The sequence below is a fragment of the Rhyacophila brunnea genome, unplaced genomic scaffold (genome assembly GCF_057557595.1).
Source record: "Rhyacophila brunnea isolate RB1 unplaced genomic scaffold, BYU_Rbru_1.0 scaffold_56, whole genome shotgun sequence".
NCBI classification, from domain to species: Eukaryota; Metazoa; Arthropoda; class Insecta; order Trichoptera; family Rhyacophilidae; genus Rhyacophila; species Rhyacophila brunnea.
In genome coordinates this window covers 1,647,261-1,667,923 of record NW_028233235.1, presented here as the reverse complement: position 1 = coordinate 1,667,923, position 20,663 = coordinate 1,647,261, and the positions used below count along the sequence as shown (strand labels likewise).

Sequence of the window (20,663 nt, the reverse complement as noted above, 5' to 3'; positions counted from 1 at the left end):
ACTATTAATTACAAGCTAAATTTGATTCGAAAATAAAATACTGTCAAGGATACAAATGATATTTCATATCGTGTATGGCTGTGTTTTATCTTTAAAAATTCTCTGAAAGTGTACTTTTGTGTTATCGTTGGGCTTATATGCTAAAAAAACATTAAAAAAATGTAATTGTGGTTTTTATATTTTTGACCCACTCTATGACTTTGAAAGCGATTTCATTATGAAAAGATATGTGATTGGCATGCATTGTTTAATTTTTTTTATGATTGATGTTTCATCTTTTTATGAATACCATCTACTGTGATAAAAAAACGAGCCAATTGGTAACATTTCACAACTCTCTAATACATCTTTTGACACAATACTTTGATCTGTATTAGTCAACTACTCTTCTCCTGTCAAATGGTATGAGTTCAAGTGTCTTTCATAGATAGTTTATAAATAATTTATACAAGCACAAATAGACATAAGTATTAATTTATAATTTAGTAAATTTTTTCTTGAACTGTGCCATAATATCAACGGATCATATTGCCTAATTATAAGAAGGTACGCGATAGTAATAAACAACTTAACATTATTTGAATGTTTTCCGCACAAAATACTCGAAATTTTTCTTATGTTTTGCATCTATCGGATTTCGATATTTCAAATTATTTTTTCGAACAGAATTAAAGCTTTTTAAAGTCGATTTCTTTGTAATGTCTTTATTGATGGTATTCTTCAATCTCTAATTTATATTTAGATAAACACTTAATATTTCTTGGACCATTGATTTAAATTATTATTTTATTGAATGGTTAATTTTAGATTTGACTTTTATATTTTCTCAAACAGATTTTGTGATACAATACTTGAATTAAAATTCAGCAATACCTTTACTATCTCTTTCACTGCTATATCCCTTCTTCTCTCAAGAATTATCAGTTCATGGGTTTTTCTCAATCTTATAATTTGAATATATGTCTCGACCGTGTCGGATACCCCAGAGTTCTTTCGAAAATTTCTTTTGGAAAGTTGTAACCACCCCATTCCATGTTATCAAATCATTGATATACAGATTTATCCAATATATATATAATATTTGTGATCAGCTTTGTTGAATTTTTTTACAAAACTTATTTAGATTCTTTTTATTTTGAATAAATATAAGTACAATAGAATGAATGTAAAGATATTATATAGTATGAAATTCAAAACACAACAAAAATTATTACATGAACAAAATTATTGATGTAATCGATATTAATAAATACGAAAATTTATTTAAGCGATTAAAATTATTTACTGGGCCTAGAAATAATATGCTTAATGAACTTGGGTTGGTTATTATTATACAAGAACCATCAAATAGGTAAAAATGGTAACATTATTCTTTATAAATGACACAGAAAGTGTTTTATGTCAAGATTAAAATTTAAACATTTTTTAAAGAACCTAAAACGATCCTCATTCATTTAAAGTGATAAAAATACTGTCTGATGCGGATTAAAATTAAATTAAATTTATATCATTCAAAAAAAATGATAAAAATAGGGCTTTATTTTATTGAAAATATATCTACAGCACAGATCTCTGATCACTATGCGTTTTATGAAGGGAATAAAACACAAAACCCCCCAAAATACAATTTTAATGGCATGAACTTAGGAGCCTGTTATACCATTCTTAAATGCTATTATTTTCAATTCAAGAATGTTTTATAAGAAAAAATGTACTGAAAATCAATTAAAAAATATAAATCAAAGGATATATCTGTATCATAGAAAACAGAGGAGATATATTAAGATCTTAATGTTTTTACTAAAAAATTCTATATTTTATGTTTCTCTATAAATCCAGCATAAAGAATTAAACTTTGAATTTAAATAATTACGCATACATCAATTATTTTTATAAAGGGCATCCCAAAATTTTATGCTACTTTTTATCATGTTTTAATTTCTTAGAACCAATAAAAGATAGGCTAAAAAATCAATTTAAATTATAGGAACATTGCAAGAGTAAAAAAGGAATATTATCATGGTAATTTTAAACAATAAGCTTACATTACGAAATTTAAAATATATGTATTTCGCATACAGGAAGTAATATTTATATATCATTTTATAGAATGCAAAGTAGTAAAATCCATAATAATATCCGATGGTCGCACTTAATGATCCCTCTCAAAATAAAATATATAAGGACTTATGAATCTAGAGAGAGAGCAGTGTTAATAAATATTCCTATAATAAATATATCTTTTTCAATTACTTATTATTCAACAATAAATCTTGAATATGACAATGAAATTATTTTATACAGCATAGCAGGTATTCATTTACAAAAAAAACACGTAAGTTTTTGTACAACTATCTTCAAAGTTTAGCAGTGAATGTGAGTTTGATTCTTAATGATAAAAAAATACCTTTGCCAATAATTATGCTTTAATTAGATAGTTGTCTTTTTAATAATATTTTATTGTTACCACATAAATAAGCACGTAAAAACTTAAAAATAATTTAAATATTAAAGGCCTACAAATATTTATGGGTTAATTTTGGTATTGTATTTTAAGTTTTCCCTTCAAGCTTAATTTAATTGATTTCCAGTGGAAACATCATATATATACTCTTTAAATGAATGTAAATAATAACTATATTTAATCTAAATAGAAAAATTTTGATTTTGAATTTCATAGCACACAAAAGAATTTGTTTTCTAATGATTTGTAATAGTGTTTTCTTTTAGGATCAGCTAAGTTCAAAAGTTCTATTACTATATTTCTTTCTATTGGATCTTGCACATTTATCAGTTTTTCATACAAAGCGAAATGACATGATGAATCTAGTTCTATAATTTCGTGAATGAATTGCATATTTTCTTCTGAATTGCCGTTATATATATATTTATACCCAAAAAGGATGATTTCGTCACCTAATTTAATTGGTTTCTTGATCTTAATAATTTTAGAGCCATATTTTGAATAACCTTTGATAACCTCATCATTAATTAAAATATCGACAACTTCAAAGCTGCTATTGATCAAATGAATTTCGAAACTATCATAATATATTTTAATATAATAGTTTCGGTTTTTAAAATATCCTTTGATTCTATTTATTTCATAAAATCGCCATAGTCCTTCATCAAACGGATCCGTGTATATTTTAGAAATCATTGCATCAATGCGAATCTTGCCAAATCCTTCACCAAATAAAAAAGATAATGCCGTATAATTTCCAAAATTAGAATTGAATACTCCTTCATATAAATCATTATATTTAACATTCAAATTGCTTAACCTATCTTTTTCATCATTTTGCCTGACATCCGAAAAAATCAAATTTTGGAGTATATTCTTGAGAAAAATATAATAATTCCAACAATGAAAATTTCTAGAATCTGCTGCAAGAAGCAATTTAATTAAATTTAGCTCTTTCTCAAATATTTGTAAATATTCTGATATAGATAATAAATTGCAGGGAAACAATACATTCATAATATATTTTCTATGGTACCAAGCCACATAAGATTTTACATTTACTTCAATGTATTTTAAACTATTTTTTAGATATTTTTTATATTCGTGTTTCAATGCTTCATCATTGCTTATTATGATTTTTATCTTGTTCATTATAAAATAATCATCTGGATTTAATATTGCGATCTCATGAAGAGAACTCTCGTCTTTCTGTACTATATTGTATAAAAATTCCAGTTTTTGTTGAATAATTTCATCATCAGATGTTTGTCCTTTTTCTTTTCCGTGGAGAATCATTTGACTGAATGTTTTAGTGGGCATAGTTGTAAATTTATACTTAAAAGATATCATTGATAATAGTGAAATGAAATTATTTTTTATATGATAAAAGAGTTTTTAATAAGAATTATAGGTTTTAATTATTATCAACTTTTTATTTTCGTCACATTGATAAATTCAATATATTTTGTTATCTGTTATTCGAACATATTTAATGGAAATTCTAAAAAATACACTAGTATCGATATTAATTGATATATTGGTTTTTCTTTCTTTAATTTAGCTTATTTTCTGATTTATATTTATATACATATTTATAGTGCCTATTTTCATGGAGATATAAATGCTTATGGTATTTTTGTTTTTATGAGTAAGTATTTTGTATGTTTGGTTTATAGAAATTTAAATTAGCATATTTTTATGTGTTTTCACTGATATTTATATAAGTTGGTCTATTAAAAAAAAATCAATTTTTTATTTTGGCTCATGTCGACTATATGTAAAATAAAACTTAATTTTTTATTCACGAAAACGCTAAAAAACAAAATCTTTTTTTAAAAATTTTATATAAGCAGAATATATAAAAATATACTATTATTCAAATATAATCAGATATAATGACGCATTAATTCGTAATTTTTTTAGCTAGAAAAGACAAAAATCTAGAATGGAATAAAAAACTTGAATAGGCATTTATAAATTTCTTTAGATTTTGTATTAAAATATAATATTACAGTGTGTTTTTATGATTAATACATACAGTTTAAGATGTATTAATATTAAAAAAACACACTGCTTGCAAAATCAATATATAATATATATCACGATGATTGTAAAAAGTATACTGGCGTTTTCAATAATTATACCGATTAAAATTGGCTTGGGATGCCTCCTGGTACAATCAATTTAAGTGATAATTTTTTTCATACGTTTTTCCGAAAGAACTAAAAGCTGCAAATAGTTTACTAATGTATTAAACGTATCTGTGATTTTTAAACAATACTTGAAATGCTTGTGCTGTACTTTTTTACTCTTTTATTTAATGTAGCAAAGAACAGCACTTATAATCATATGTGAACTATTGTTTCAATGGTGAAAAACATATCAAACAACATATTATTATTATTTTTTTTACAGTATATTTATACAGATAATAGCTAATATATATTTTTAAAAATAAAAAAATAGAAATGATCATATTAATTGCTATATATAATTGAAATACCAATTCTTAGTAACCATCATAGGTAAATTTGGGTTTCAAAGAAAAATATATTCACGCTATTTTTAGTGAGAAAATGATCAAACTCACAAAAAAACGGTTTTATAAAATTATAGAATATGATCGAATATTTTTTCTAATAATTATAAAATACGCTAAACAAAATGATCAATATAAACTGGGATCGCATAAATTTAAAGTTTTCATAATAAATTATTTTTGTAATGACATCATATAACATCCGATTTACAAAAAAATAAAAAAAAATAGATAAATAAATAAGGTTTATCAGGAAAATTAAACAAATATTATTCAATTATTATGTTTTAAAAGATATTTTGAAATCAAAAAATTTGAAAAATATGATCGGTGTGTGCAGTTCCACAAATATTTTATAAAACCAATAGCAAAACGTAAACGACGATTTATTAGTCTAATAAAACATACAAATCTTTTTTTCTCAAGTGACAACTTGAATTGGAGTAATTTAAATTATATGAATTACAAATACATGCAATTATTGGTTTTAATATTGGCTGTGTAATTTCTTGGTATTTAATCACATGCGGATTTATTTTAACTTTTCTATTGTAATCATTAATTTTTGTTACGCTTATTTTTTAGGTGAATTTTCTAATGTTTTTATCTTAGAGTTATATTTCTTATATAATTTTGTATATCAAGACAAAGATTAGTTTAGTGCTTAAATTATTAAAACTTGACTGAAAAAAATAATCGGTATAACAAATAACTTTATTGTCTAAATACTCAACAAAGGACAATTACTCGTGTATTTCGAAAATTAAAATGCCAACCGGAGTAAATGCGCATACATAAACAATAGAAATAAGGAGAATATTTGGATTATTAAGTCTTGAAAAAATGGGATGTTTTAAGAAACATTGTGCAGCTTATGGTATTATATTAGAATAAGCGAATGGGTTAATTATAGCAATCTGTAGTCTTGCTTAGTAAAATAGTTAATACATAAAAATCAAATTGGCCCATGAATATTTTTTTAATCGAGACGAAGAAATGTTAGATCATTAACTTCGAAATATGTAATTATAAAAGAATCGAGAATATTAACAAATACCTTAGCTCAATTTAAATTATTATAAAGTTCTTATCATATAAATAATAGGCGAAAGAGATACTAGATGCCTATAAATTAAAGATTGGTAAATAAAACTTAGTAAAATCTATTGCACAAGAATGCTTTATTTATAAAAATATAAATACAGTTTTCCTAATAGAAAATATAGATGTCAACTTTAACCATATTCCAGTAATATTAGATAAAAGTGAGGATTCAACCTGATAAATAGAAATAAAAATTTCAAAGGTATATATTCGTATCAAAAAAATAATCATTGTAGTTTGACGTTATTATAAGTAAAACTCATAATATCCGAATCAGTTATGTAAAATTATTGTGGTTTTCTCAGTACAATCTTAATTGATCATACGATGTCTCTTGCGTAAAAGTCTAAATATTCTTCCAAGTAGATGTCTTTATTTCTTAATATCAAGAAAATACAATTTTAAAAAAACAAAGAAAATTCGTAGACATTCAGTGCAAGAAATTAAAGAAAATGAATTCGCTGAAATAAAAGTAGATACGGGACTAAAAACAGATGTCATGATAAAAAATGATCGCCTTTTATATTTATTTATGTCAAGAAAAATAATTGTATAACACTGATAGAACTAGGTGGAACTAGTATCGATAACAAAAATTTAGTAGAAAAAGAGAAATTAAGATATTATGATCTTCTTGCAAACGACTGTCTCTGATCTATAAATGTAAAGCGGAAATAATTCCTTATGTAATAACGTAGGATGGGGTGGTTACAAAAGTTCACAGGAAATATTTGAAAGAACTTGAAATATAATACGAAGTCGAGGCATATGTGCAAAACACAGGATTTGGTTAAACTCTTGAACTGAATAGTGTTGGGCGAAGAAGGGGTATCGACAAGTATATAGCAGAGAAAGAGACAGTGAAAAGTATTGATAAGGTTTGCTCCAAGGATTGTATCACACAATCTTCTTAGAATAAAAATGTTAGAAGCAAAAATTAGCCCATAAATAAATAAAATATTTCTAGGTTATCATTTAATTCGCGAATAGAAAAATCAATTATTTTATTTTCATAAATGCTCCTTCGTGTAAATTTTTGGATTTATAATAGTTATGATTTAAAGATTGGTTATTGTATATGTTTATGACGGAAGCTGTGTGGGTTGTATTATACAACTATTAACATTTTTTATCTATGAAATTCTGTAAAATAAATTTTATTTATCAAAAGTGCCTCTTTCTTGTGTATTTTAGGATTATATCATCGATTCTACGGCTGTTTCGACAGCATTAACAATCATCCGAAAGTGTTGTTTGTAACTCGTCAACAGATTATATTTTTTAATAAATTAAATCTATTAATAGGTTTATTAGTTCAATTCGCACGCTATTCTGTAATATAAACCCAAAACTTTAAATTCTAAAATCACATCCATACGACCAATTTAATTATTTAAATATACTATATAACAAGATGTTGCCATAAAAATCATCTTTCTATCGAACTATCACATTTAATTCAATAAATAGTGGGAAATGCGTGGCTTTGAATTTCTCTTTTTTTATTAATTTTGAAATTAGAACTGTATTGAAATAATAAAAAGATTCTATTCATATTTTTTGAAACACTTTTATATAATAATTTTAAAATATTTAATATAATTTATTTCGGTTTTTGTACTTTGTTTAGAACATGATCAACTTATGTTTATAGTTCAAAAACGTTTAATGATTTTTTGGTCTCATCAAATTTAATACAGGTCTTGAAAATATATAAATCACAAACGCGGCACATAAAAATATTTTATAAAATTTTTCAATGTTCTATATTGAAAACTTACTGATTTTTGTGTGCAATAGTAACCCAGATTGAACTTATAGATGCGCAAAAAAATATGATAAAGTAGATCCAATTAAAAATAATTAAATTATCATACAGTATAAAACATATATGGGCTGCCCTGTATAAACCATATAATTTAGAAGTTGCAAAAATATTTCTAATTACATTTTTACTTATGGTATCTATATCACGTTAGGTTCAAAGATGGATAACAGCTAAATTCTTTTTCTTTGATTAAAATTATTTTTTCATTTTATGTTTTTTCCATACTAAAATTTTCTTAAAAAATAAATTACTACACATCAAAGGTATCAAAAGAAAGAAGCGAATAGTTTCGCAATCAAACTGCGGCTCATTCCAAAATGAAATTTTTTTATATAAAATCATGTGTTTTTATGTGTAACTTAAAATCTGATAGTTTTACAATTTTAATGTAAACCATTACCGAATAGAATTTTATAAAAACTAAAAATCGTAATTTTATTAACCTTACTGCATATCATCCAAAGTTATATTCTTTAATATAAAAATCGAATGTTTTTACAATTTTGCTGGGCATCGTTCCTAAAGAAATTTTATAATATCTTTTAACAATGTTTTTTCTTTATTCTAAAATGCCAGTATCGCATTAAAATCGAATTTTTTTTGACCCACGAGCAATAAAATGTGCAAATTCTTGTATTGTTTATTTGTTAGAGAGCATAAATTTTTTAAAAAAATCCGTTAAAATAGTTATTATGATAAGAAGCAACAGTGTAGAGCATTTAATGCATGTGTCGACTCTGGACATTTACAAAATATAAAAAAACAAATCTGTATAATTATTTTGTTTAAAATTTGCAAATGCCATTTAAAAACCATTTCCGATTATAGTAATTTTTAATAGACTTACAGAAGAACAGAACATGACGGAAAATTCCGGTGTTTTAGAATACTAAAGTCCAGAAAATTATTTAAAATATGTTTGAAATTGATTTAAAATTTAAAAATACGAGATTTGAAGTTTTTTAGCATTTAAATGAATGAGTCGGGAGAAATATACTTATTCATATGAAAAACAAAATTACCCACAAATTTATATAATATTATTATCTTAAAATGGTATATTTTTAGTTTGTATAACAAGATTGACAAAGGCAATAAATAAATATGAATTAGAGCATTAAAAACCATTAAAATTAAATTTATTTATATCGTTTTATTACAAAAAAATTTATTATATGTCATTATGAAACGTTTTCTTTCAATTTTCGATTATACTTCTTCTTTTTCAATTAATACTAGCAATCCACACAGAGAGTTCTTTATTTTTATCAAATTTTCGTCATATCATATTGTAAAAATATGTTCAAATTATTTTAAAGAGGATACATAATAAAACAATTGGGATAGAGACTAATTTAATGAGTGCCATTTGAGCTAAACTATAGTTTTATTTTTATATTGGATCGTTGAATATGGGTATTTATGGAAATATCTCTTTTTTTATTTATTTTATAGAAAATATACATCTTGTATATGTTTAACTATTAAAATATAAAATTTAGATATCAGTCACAACTTCTACAGATGATTGGTCTTAATTAAAAACATTGAAAATTATATTCTATGTTTCTTTATAGTATTACGTAGTTTTTTTTTATAAAATCTACCATGAAAAAACACACTGCTCAAATTACAGTTGATCCTAGTTAAAGTTGTAATAAAAAATTAAATATGAAATAAAAGTGGCAAAGACAATTAAAAGAGATATAGACAGATTGAATATAATTTTATAAAAAAACCATAGTTTAGTCTATAAAGTTCGTATACCTAAAATTAAATACGTCATTGAGTGACTTTTTAGCTCATAGATGTAAATAAGTATAAATAGAACAATAAACGTTATGAAATTTACCACAAAAATTTATTAAATCCTAAAAAATATGCAAATAATCGAAACCTTTATCTGACATTATGTCAGGGATAAGAAGAAAAAATAAGACTTGTTGTGTGTCACGAGCAGATTGTGAAACAAAAAATTGAATCACTATCATAAAAATCCAAAGGTTTTCTTGATTTTTTTTCCTGATCGAAACATTTCGTCTTTTTCTACACAAAAAAAGGATTTACAAATCATTGTTTTTATTCTATTTTTTTTAAAAATATTACAATATATTTATGTTCTCGATTAAATATAGAAATTTCCCTAAACTTCTTACATATAAATTTTCTGTATTTTTTGTTGTTTAGAGAATATGTAAGCTGTTAGTTCTTAATTTTTTTGTTTTTCTGAGATTACTTTACTAACTTATAGTTATTTATACAGTTAAATTTGATTGGTTTCATTAGTTAATATAAATTAAATAAAAATTCGCATTTATTTTTTCTTTTTACCACAATTTTTTTTTAAATTAATATATTTTCTAGTTTATTTTTAAGTTAGGCTAGAAAATAAAATTACTTAAAATTTAGTTTAGCATTATTCGATTGAAAAAACAATTGGTACTTAGTGTTTAACATCTTTTAAAATCATTATATGAAATCGAACGCTTTAAAAGAATAAATCCAAATCTTTTTTAGCATTGTTTTTCATCAATAAAAAAATCCTTTTTGTTTTTTATCTATATCGTGGATTCAATCGGGATTATTTCTAAATAAATATAGTTTTTGTATTTTTTTTATGACAGAGTCGTTTTGCAGCATATTTTTAAATTAGGTGTATTTTATCATTGCCCATTTCAAGATCTTAAGGAAGATATTAGATGTTTTTGCTGTTGTATTACAATCCGAATCACGTAAAAGGTACATAAATGCCAAGTATTTATATATATTTGATGCCAAAAAATGCTTGATTTTGAATATTCTTCATATTAATTAAATTGTTTCCTAGGTTAAATATGCTAAATACAAGCTTGTTCTTCATACAAAACATAATATGCCTACAATAAAAATAATCTTCGGAATCAAATACCTATATTAGTGCATTTTAAGTATTTAAACGGATTTTCTGGCCCAAATAATCATTTTGTGACATAATGAATCATCTAAATCGTACTTGAAAGAACAAGAAGGTCATTTTTCATTCAACACATATTTGGTGTCAAATGAAGGAATATATAGCACGTAATAATTATATTAGAGCAATTTCAAGTACTTAGATGAATTGCTTTATAACCCATATAATCATTTTTTCCATAATGAGTGCATGTAAATTATATTTTAAATGTTGCTATATATATATTAAAAAAATTTGCCGTTATTACAAAAAATTCGGAATAAAATAATGTATTTGAAGAATGAATAAAATAAAATTATACATATTGGCTCTTAAATTTTTTCAAACACAATTACACACGATATTAAATCATTTTCCAACAATTTTCATTTGTTTTTCATTGAATCTAGTTTATTTTTATAAGTACATAGGAGGCCCAAAAAATTCATACGTACTATCCCCAAAGGTTTATTTTTTTTGTGCGCCATCTATATTATCGTCATTTGGTTATAAATGTAGTATTTTGAAGTCAAAATTTCGCTGTAAACACGCTAAAATTATATTTTATAGTGCCCTTACTCTACTTTTCGATCATGCATATTTTTATGACAACTCTTTCTCACATTTTCTTTTCATTATTTTTCAAAAACATAACTTATTTTGTGATTCAGAGAATCTCACATGTATAGGATTCCCTTCATTACTTAACTTCTTTGAGCTTATACTCGTAAAATTGCGTTTTAGATAGATTTTCTCACGCCGTATTCAACCTACATCGATAAAAATATATGGTTTTACAAGATATATAAAAATATGTCTTTTGGGCTTTTGAATTTACTTTCAAAACTATTAATTTTTTTATGAATATGAATACTATGGAAGGTTTAAAGCCCTCTAATTTGTATACTGATAATTCTAACCCCCCTTAAGCATTATTTATTCCTCTTTTAATAATCTGCAATATAGAGCAACCAACAGCAACAAAAATATGATCTTTTCCAGATACGATACAATTAATTTTTTCGCCGGTAGAAATACTTCTATTCAATTTAATTTTTACAGCGCCACCGTGTTGTAATGCATTCAAGTTAAGCATTACCTGCCATTCCTTAAGTTTTCCAAAGCAGTCACCGGTATACAAGTACTGATCGAAAAACCATGCCCCCACATTAATTTCTTTAAATGAATGTACGATATTTGCATTTCTATATATTTTACAAATACTGTTACTATCGTATGTTACCAATAATTTATCTATAGTGTGTAGTGATATTAATGGAGAATCGAAGGTTAATACGGCGCCAACCATTTCTTTAGATATGATATACAGTTTTTGTTTGGTGGCAAAAAATATATTTTCGTCGATATTTTTAATAGATATTATTGAAAGGTTATCAAAATTTTTGCAGTAAATTTCTGTTTTAGTGCGCATATCCAGTATGTAAATGTATCCATTAAAGGTTCCACTGATGATATATGATCGCCTTAGGTGTGAGCATGTGATATTGGATTCAGTTTGTGTTATTATTTGATTTTTTATATTTTTAATTGTGTTTTTTTGGGTGTACAATAGTTCAGATTCGTAGTTATGGATGTTTATTATTTCGCTTTCTTCTTGTATTATTTTTGTTTCGTTTTCGTATATTGTCCCTTTTTTTGTTGATGTGTATAATTTTGAGTCTATATATAGCATTGAGAGTATTTCAGAGTCTAGATGTATTGTTTTCTCTAGATCTGATGCGGGATCGTAAATTTTGGGTAGATTTCCCGTATCAATTTCTGGATCCATTTTATATTCCTTTGAGGGGTCATTAGAATTATGAGTTATTTTAATGTTTTCTGCATAATATTCAGGATTTACTGCATTTTTTCTTATTTCATTTGCGGGGGTATCAAGACCACTATAATTATTTGAGCTTGTAGTTTCGCATTCGGGTTCTTGTCCATTATTTCTTATTTTATTCGCGGGGATATTAAGACATCCAAAAAAATCTGTGCTCTCAGTATTAAATTCGTGGTTTGCTGCATTATAAGTAGTTTCTTCAACAACTGTATCTGATTTGTATTTGCTTTGATGATTTTCATTATGTGGTTGAAGACCATTTTTGTTTTTTTTCATTTCATTTGAAGGATTATCAATTTTGTATCGGTCTCCAGTATAAATTTTAGGATAATTTGCATTTAAATCATCATCCTTGTTAGTGTTATAAATATTATTTAAGTTTACAGAGCCAATTTTGATTTCCTCGACAACTGAGTTATTAAATTTAATTTGTAATTCATTTTTTTCGTTGAATAAGAGATTTTTAGGTTCATTTTTTTCCTCTGATAAATATAGAATTTGATTTTTTTCGAGATCGAAACTTACTATACGTTTTCTTTCCTTCGTTTTTGAAATAGGAATTTCCGTTTTTTCCTTGTATTTTTTCATTGGAGTTACAGGAAGAAGTAGTTTCGACCTTTCCTTATTATTTTTTATTTCAAGCGACATTTTTTTAAGTGGGCTGTCTAGATTTCTGTTTTTATAATTTTTTCCGAATTCTTTGATTCTTTTTATGAATGGGCTTTGACATCTATCTGGAGTTTCACAAAAATCGTAAATTTTTTTTTGATAGCCATCTTCTTTATTAGTTGTATCATTGTTAGTGTTTTTATTAGGTGTTGTAATCTCGGTAATGGCATTCAAATTTTCATTTCTAGATGTATTGATGAATCCTTCTCTATTATCAAAAGAAAAAACACTTGAAATTTCTTTATTAGCTATAAAAGAATAAGCTTTTATGTTTTCATCGTCATCCAGGGAATAACTGCTTAATTTTTCTTTATTAGCCGTAGAAGAAAAAGCGTTTGGGTTTTCATTGTCCTCAAGGGAATAGCCATTCAATTTATCTTTATTAGCAATAGAATAACTATTTAACTTATAATTGTCATCGAGGGAGTAACTAATAAATTTATCTTTATCAGCCATAGAAGAAAAGGCGTTTTGGATTTCATTATCTTTTGGGGAGTAGCTATTTAATTTGTCTGATATGTTTATACGGGAAAGATTTGAGTATTTATCAGATGATGTACCCTTTAATTCCCTATTTCGAGTTTCACAAGTATCAGGAGAACTTATAGATTTATTATTTTCAGAATCATTACATACGTTTAAAAAATTTCTTTTTCCAAAGTCATTGATTTCCTTCTTTTCTGATTTCAATTCATCGGAAATTGAATCTTTACTAACTTCATTTACAGAAATATCGGCAAATGAATCGTTAAATTTAAGATCATCGTAAGTATGTTTTTGTAAGATTTGTGATTTTTTTGGGGTTATTAAACCTTTTAAGTTATGATTTGTATTTTGGTTTAATCTAATCTTTTTTAGATCTTTCAATTTCTTTTTTTCGTATGAATACTGATTTGTTCTTGAATTTTCTACTCTATGTTTTATTTTCGTTGTTCCTTGAGAATTTGTGTTAATATGTGTAGAAATATTTTCTTTTTCGATACTGCATTTACATGTCAAATTCTTTCTTTTGATTTCTTCTTTCAATCTATTATTTTCCATTAAAACCCCTTTTATTTCATTATTTTTCTTTCCGATTTCTTCTTTTAATTTTCGATATTCCAGTAAAACTTCGTTATTAATCAAAATATTTTCATCTTTTCTTTCCACAAAATACAAACTTTCATCTCTTTTACACTTTAACCTTTTCTTTAACTCACAATTTTCACTTTTAAGCCTCATGATTTCCTTTTTAAGTTCGATCACGCTCATTCTCGAAACATCTATTTCGATTCCCTTCTTTATTTCGTTACATATATTTATAGCTCTGTTAGCATATTTAAGTGTATTTAAAGTTTCATTGACATCTTTACTTCCTCCAGAAATACAAGCAAGCATCAAAGTTATTGAGTTTCCACCCAAACCGTGCTGAAGAATTCGTGTTAGTTTAGAATCCCTATACGGTACAAATTTTGATTTTTTACTTAACGCAGTTATAACATTTGATAATGATAAAAGACCACCGTTTATGGATATTGATTCTTTTGCAGTTTGTCCGCTTGCTTCTGTTCGATTCATTCTTTCTGATCCAGCTAAATCAACAAAAGTAAATTTAGATATTGTTGATTTTGAATTTGTATTTTTATGGAGGATTAGAGTGTAAATTGCATGTGATCGACTAGATAATAGATTCATTTTTGTTGATTTTACAGTTCTATCCAATAAACCTCTTTTTAAAATTGTTATGGCTTCGGGTTTTGATTCTAGTTTTACTTCCTTTGAACCTGATATGTTTGTTTCACCATTTGTGGTTCGTAGCGAAAGTGGTGTTCGGTATCCAGATAATAAATCTATAACTTCTTCGTTGTAGACTTCTATGAATGTACAGTAAAGCGAATCCTCAGGATTTAATTTGCTAAATATATATTCTATACTGTCTGGAACTATTCCAAAATTCGGCTTTTCTTCCCCACTATTCAATACATTATCATTTGTATTATTCAGGGGACTATAATTGACTGTATTATTATTCATTGAACAACTCAGGGCGTTATTATTCATAGTGTTATTATTGATAGTATATCTATTATGCGCATTATTATTGATTGTATTATTCTGTGCATTATCCTGATCATTGTTATTGATTAAATAAATCTGAGCGTTATTGTTGCTATTGAAATTATCTAAAATAATACCATTAATATTATTATTATTAAAATCAAGATTATTTAACATAATATTACAATTATCATCATGAGTATTATTACAATCAAGATTATTCACAGTATATCGATAATATTCTTCAAGTGCCTCTACAGATATCCCCATGGTAAAAGTCTTTCCACTTCCTGTCTGTCCATATGCAAAAACAGTACAATTAAACGAATTAAGAAAACTATCTAGCATTTCAACCATCGACAATCGAAAAACATCTCTATGTGCAGCATCTGATCCAAAAATATAATCGAAAACAAAACTCTTTTCGGATAATGATATTTTATGAGGAAGTGCAAGATCTAATATATCATCAGGTGTCGGCTTTATTCGTAGCTCTACACGTACCTTGTTTTGTGCACCGCTCTGTTTCATAATTTCTCGGGTATGGGATATTTTTAATCCGATGTTCTTCATTCATCTAAAAATATAAGAATAATATAAATTTCTAAATTCATCTAAAATTTTATGCAAAATATTTTTATGTCCTGTAGAAATTATTTTGCTTTTTATGGAACATTTGAATTTTTATTTATTTAAAGTTTTTTATTTTGGATGCTAATTTCGAATATAAATATCAAATAATGTAAAATTTAAATATCCAATAATGTAGAATTTGAATTTCAAATGATGTAAAATTTGAATATCAATTAATTTATAATTTTTATTTTGTGTTAATTTTGGTTGTGTTTCTAGATTTATCTGAAATTTCTTTGATTTATTTTTAAGATTTACAGAAATTATCCGAAAAGGAAATTCATATTTTTATATTGTGTTAATCTTGAGACACGTAATCGTTGTAGCATTCATTATAAGTGGATTTTGAAATAAAGATGGCATTTAAAACAAACTACTTGGAAGAAATTTTATTTGAAGATCTAAACCTAATAATGTTGATCTTTCAACACTAGTGAATATCTAAACAAAACTAGATTTTTTAAAAAGTTATATTTAAGGATATTATAGATTACAATAGGCATTATATATATTTCAAACAATTTTAATACTATTCATAAAAGGCTTTAAAGTGCAATACAACAAATAAATTGGTTGTGAGAAGAGATAAAATGGAATTTCTTTATTCTAAAATAAATATATGTTCGCATTTTGGATATATGCTGTACAAATAAAATATAAAGGGATCAAAATTAACACATTATGTAATAGTAAGGGTAAGATGATCATGCTTAACAAGATACCTGAGCAATGCATGTTTTTATCTAATATAAAATAAATTATAGTTATATAAATACACATAAAAATACATACAATCAAATATATGCATGAAAGAGCTTATAGTCAAAACCAAATCAGGCATATATTCAAACTGTAGGATTGAGGAAAACCCTTTAACAAATAGGCCTTGAAAAGAGGAGAGATATCGAAGAAGATGGAAGAAAGAGGATGTAGAAAACAGTATAAATATGATGTGCCCACGAGAAATTGCTCGTTAATCTTCAAGAAAAAATATAAAATGCCAAATTAACCCATAAATAAAAATAATACTATCAATATAATCACGCAAGACACTTGAACCCATCTCATTTGAGATAAGAAGTGTAGTTGATGAATATAGATCAGGGGAAGGTGTCAAAATATGCATCAAGAAGTTGTGCAATATTCTTAATGGGCTGATCACGCCTAAATAGATAAAATCGATAAAAAGAAACTTAACTTATAAATAAATAATGTAATCAATAATCAAATCGTTTGGAAATTTCGGCATAAATTACTACACATAGAAATTTCTACTATTAAAAAGAATTAAAATCATTAGATATAATGATCGTAAAATAAAAATACGTAATAATTTACAAATCATCTAAAATTTAAATAGTTTTAAAAATAATGTATCTTAAAATTAATCTACACAGAAATTTATACTATCAAGTATAGTTGTGTAATTAATGAAAAATATATAATAAATTTCGGTATGCGTATAAGATAAAAAACGTAAACTAAGCTCTTAAAACATAATAACATTTTTATCTAAACATTTGTAGCTATAAATAGTTTAAACTGGCTATATATAATTGAATATACATCATACACAATAAATATACATTAATAATTAAGAACCTAAATTGCCACACAATAAATTTTTAAAATAAATAAAATCTAAAATACTGGCAACAGAAAGCTTATTATAATTATAAAATATGCAAAAATATGTATAAACACACTAGTTATAAAAAATTTGGTTCATAGAAATGTTAATTTGCTCTTAAAAGGGATAAAAACACTTCAATTTAAAAATATAATCGTGTCAATTCCAATTGAATATTCTATGTTTTTAATGATAAAATTATTTATAAAATATTTTGCCTTTTTTCTGATACATAGTTCTTAAATTTTATATAATTTTCTAGTGCGCATATATATTTTTTTCATCTTCTGCATTTAAATTTTTTAAAATGTTTATAACGTGTAAAAAAGAGAAAAACGAATAATTTCGAAAGCCATCTTGGATTTTTTTTAAATATATTTAAAATATAAATTGATTTTTACCTAAATAAACTTGATTTGGTTAGAATTTTAATTTTTTTATCCAACAGATTTAAAGAAAAAAATCAACTACATTATCCTTAATATTTTTATCAATATAAATACCGAAAAAAACATTAAAAGGACAAAAAATATATACATTCGATCTGATCATTTAGAATATTTAAAAAAAATTGTATTATTTTTTACAAGACCGCAATTCTTGTGCCGAATACAGGGTATTTCGTAAGTACTGCAATATTCCCAATCTCTATTTACTCTTTCATATAAAATTTTTGCTTTATTTTTACATTAGATTCACATTAAGTCTTGAATTTTTTTCATAAATTATATTTGTAATACAATATTTTTTTAAATATCCCATTCAATATTATTCTACTTAAAATAAAAATAAGTTGCATAAAATCATATGTTTTTCAGGTTTATATGTTGGAATTATCCATCATTTAATTCAAGATAGTTATTGGTTCTAATGTATCAGCTTTTAAATATAGAAATATAATTGGTTATTCATATATAGCAATTTAGTTTTAAACGAGATTTTTATAATAAAATGTAAAAAAATTATATAGTTTAATTTAATTGTAATAAAATAAAACAATCTTCTAAATTTAAATTATCGGATTCGTAACCTAAAACTTTATTAACAAAAATGCTTATTTATTAAGCATCGAATGACAGACCTGATATTTTTGTATATGATAAAAAGAAAAACTGCATCACTCTGATCGAAATTGACGTGACAAGTATTGACAATATGAACATAGTTTAAAACGTAAAATTGAGGTTCTATGACCTGCTAGAATCTGAGCTCTCATTAATATACAAGTGTAAGACAAAAAATTATCCCATATGTTATAACATGCGACGGTGTGGTTACACGATATCATAAAAAGTACCTTAAGAAACTAGATGTCACGAACCAGGTTGAGGCATATATACCAACCTTGGTATTAAGAAAACCATTGAATTTATAGGTCAGAAAAGAAGAGAGGTAACGAAGAAGACCTTGGAGAGGAAAAGATAACCGAAAGTATAAATACGCTGTCGTACGGGAAATCAAACAAGTTGTGATCGAGAAGAAAAACTAAAATTATAACTATAAATATAGCACATAAATAAAAATTTCATTTATTGTAGCTATTAACAATGAAAAATAACTTTCTACATCAGTTTAATTTTTGAATTCACAACCAAAAATTTTATTAATAAAAAACTTATTTATTGTAATTATCATCAGTGAAATAAAATTATTTTTCCTATTTAAATATCGGATTACAAAACATATAATTTTATAAACAAAAGAATTTATAATTTATAATTATGAGCAATAAATGGAAACAAACCATAATTATGCTAATTAAAATTTCTTATCGCTTAAATTTTTTATAGAATTCATATTAATAAAGTGATAATAATATAGAAAATAAACCATAAATCGGGAATAAATATACGTCATCACAATTTTATGATCAAATAAAAAAACATGGTTATGTTTTAAATTATATATACTATTTTTCAATATTATAAATCATGCAAACAACCTTGGGCTTTCAATGCTGCGTAGTATTAAAGATAAATTTCCTTTAGATTTTCAATCATAGAAAAAAGTTAATATCTTATAAATATTTTAAAAGCTTAGTAATTAATTTAAATGTCCAACAAACATATAAATCAGTGGAAATAATGTGAATACACATAAAAAATTTAAATCATATCATTTAATGTGAATATTTTATAATATGTCTAAATTATAGTAATTGATAAATAAGATCAACAAACATTTAAATCATACCAATCAATTCGCAAAAATACACATATTTTAATTATAGTAATAATTACTATTAAAAATTATTGTTGTCTGATATATAAAACTAGTATATCTTTTAATTAGGATTTATATTTGTTATGTGGCTAAATTTATGGTTGTAATTTTAGATTTTGTTCTCGAGCTCAACTTGTTTGATTCCCTGCGCGCACAGCGTATTTATACTTTCGGTTATCTTCTCCTCTCCAAGGTCTTCTTCGTTACTTCTCTTTTTTTCGAGATCTATTAATTCAAGGGTTTTTCTCAATACCAAGGTTTGATTATATGCACCGAAAGGGTTCGTGACTTCGAGTTCCTTCAGGTATTTAATCTTGGATTAAAATGATTTATAAATTTGGTTTATACTGGATTTAATAATTTATATAATTCAAAGATACATAAGTTTATGGCAATAAATAAAAAATGAGCTTCAGAAAGCCAAATATTACTTATGAAAGTCTGATCGTACTACAGACCCAAAACAACTAAAGGAAAAATTATATTGTAGTATAGAGTATTTATATGTGATCTATATCATGTAATTTCAATAAGAATTTAAAATTAGATCGGCTTCTATTTTATTTCCTGTGTAATAATAATATTTTGAGTTGTGTGTATGTGTTGATTGAAACGGATTACATGTATTTTTTTCAATAAAATTGTTTTAAGCGATTTTTATATATCAAATGGCTAAAAAATACATAATTGAAAAAAAATTTCAGTTTATTTGTTTTATTTAAAGTAACGATTTATCAGTACGGATATATATTGTTTAAATA

General features: G+C 25.0%; 1 protein-coding gene across 1 annotated transcript; it reads right to left on the bottom strand.

Moving 5' to 3' along the window:
- Nucleotides 1–6,722: 6,722 nt before the first annotated feature.
- LOC147065796 (osmotic avoidance abnormal protein 3-like) lies at nt 6,723–15,764 on the bottom strand. The gene is made up of 3 exons (XM_085956243.1): nt 15,669–15,764; nt 14,563–15,317; nt 6,723–6,762 (listed from the first exon to the last, which is right to left on the bottom strand). The coding sequence occupies exons 1-3, from the start codon at nt 15,762–15,764 to the stop codon at nt 6,723–6,725; spliced, it is 891 nt and encodes a 296-aa protein (XP_085812369.1).
- Between the last annotated feature and the right edge of the window lie 4,899 nt (nt 15,765–20,663).

Bases quoted from the DNA above. Each gene is read 5' to 3' on its own strand.
- LOC147065796 (XM_085956243.1), bottom strand. From the start codon at position 15,764: ATGCTAGATAGTTTTCTTAATTCGTTTAATTGTACTGTTTTTGCATAT. The intron at 15,318-15,668 runs GCACTTGAAGAA...GGGGAAGAAAAG, and splicing joins CCATGGGGATATCTGTAGAG to CCGAATTTTGGAATAGTTCC. The intron at 6,763-14,562 runs GTTAAAGTGTAA...TTACATTTATAG, and splicing joins AATTGTGAGTTAAAGAAAAG to ATCAGAGACAGTCGTTTGCA.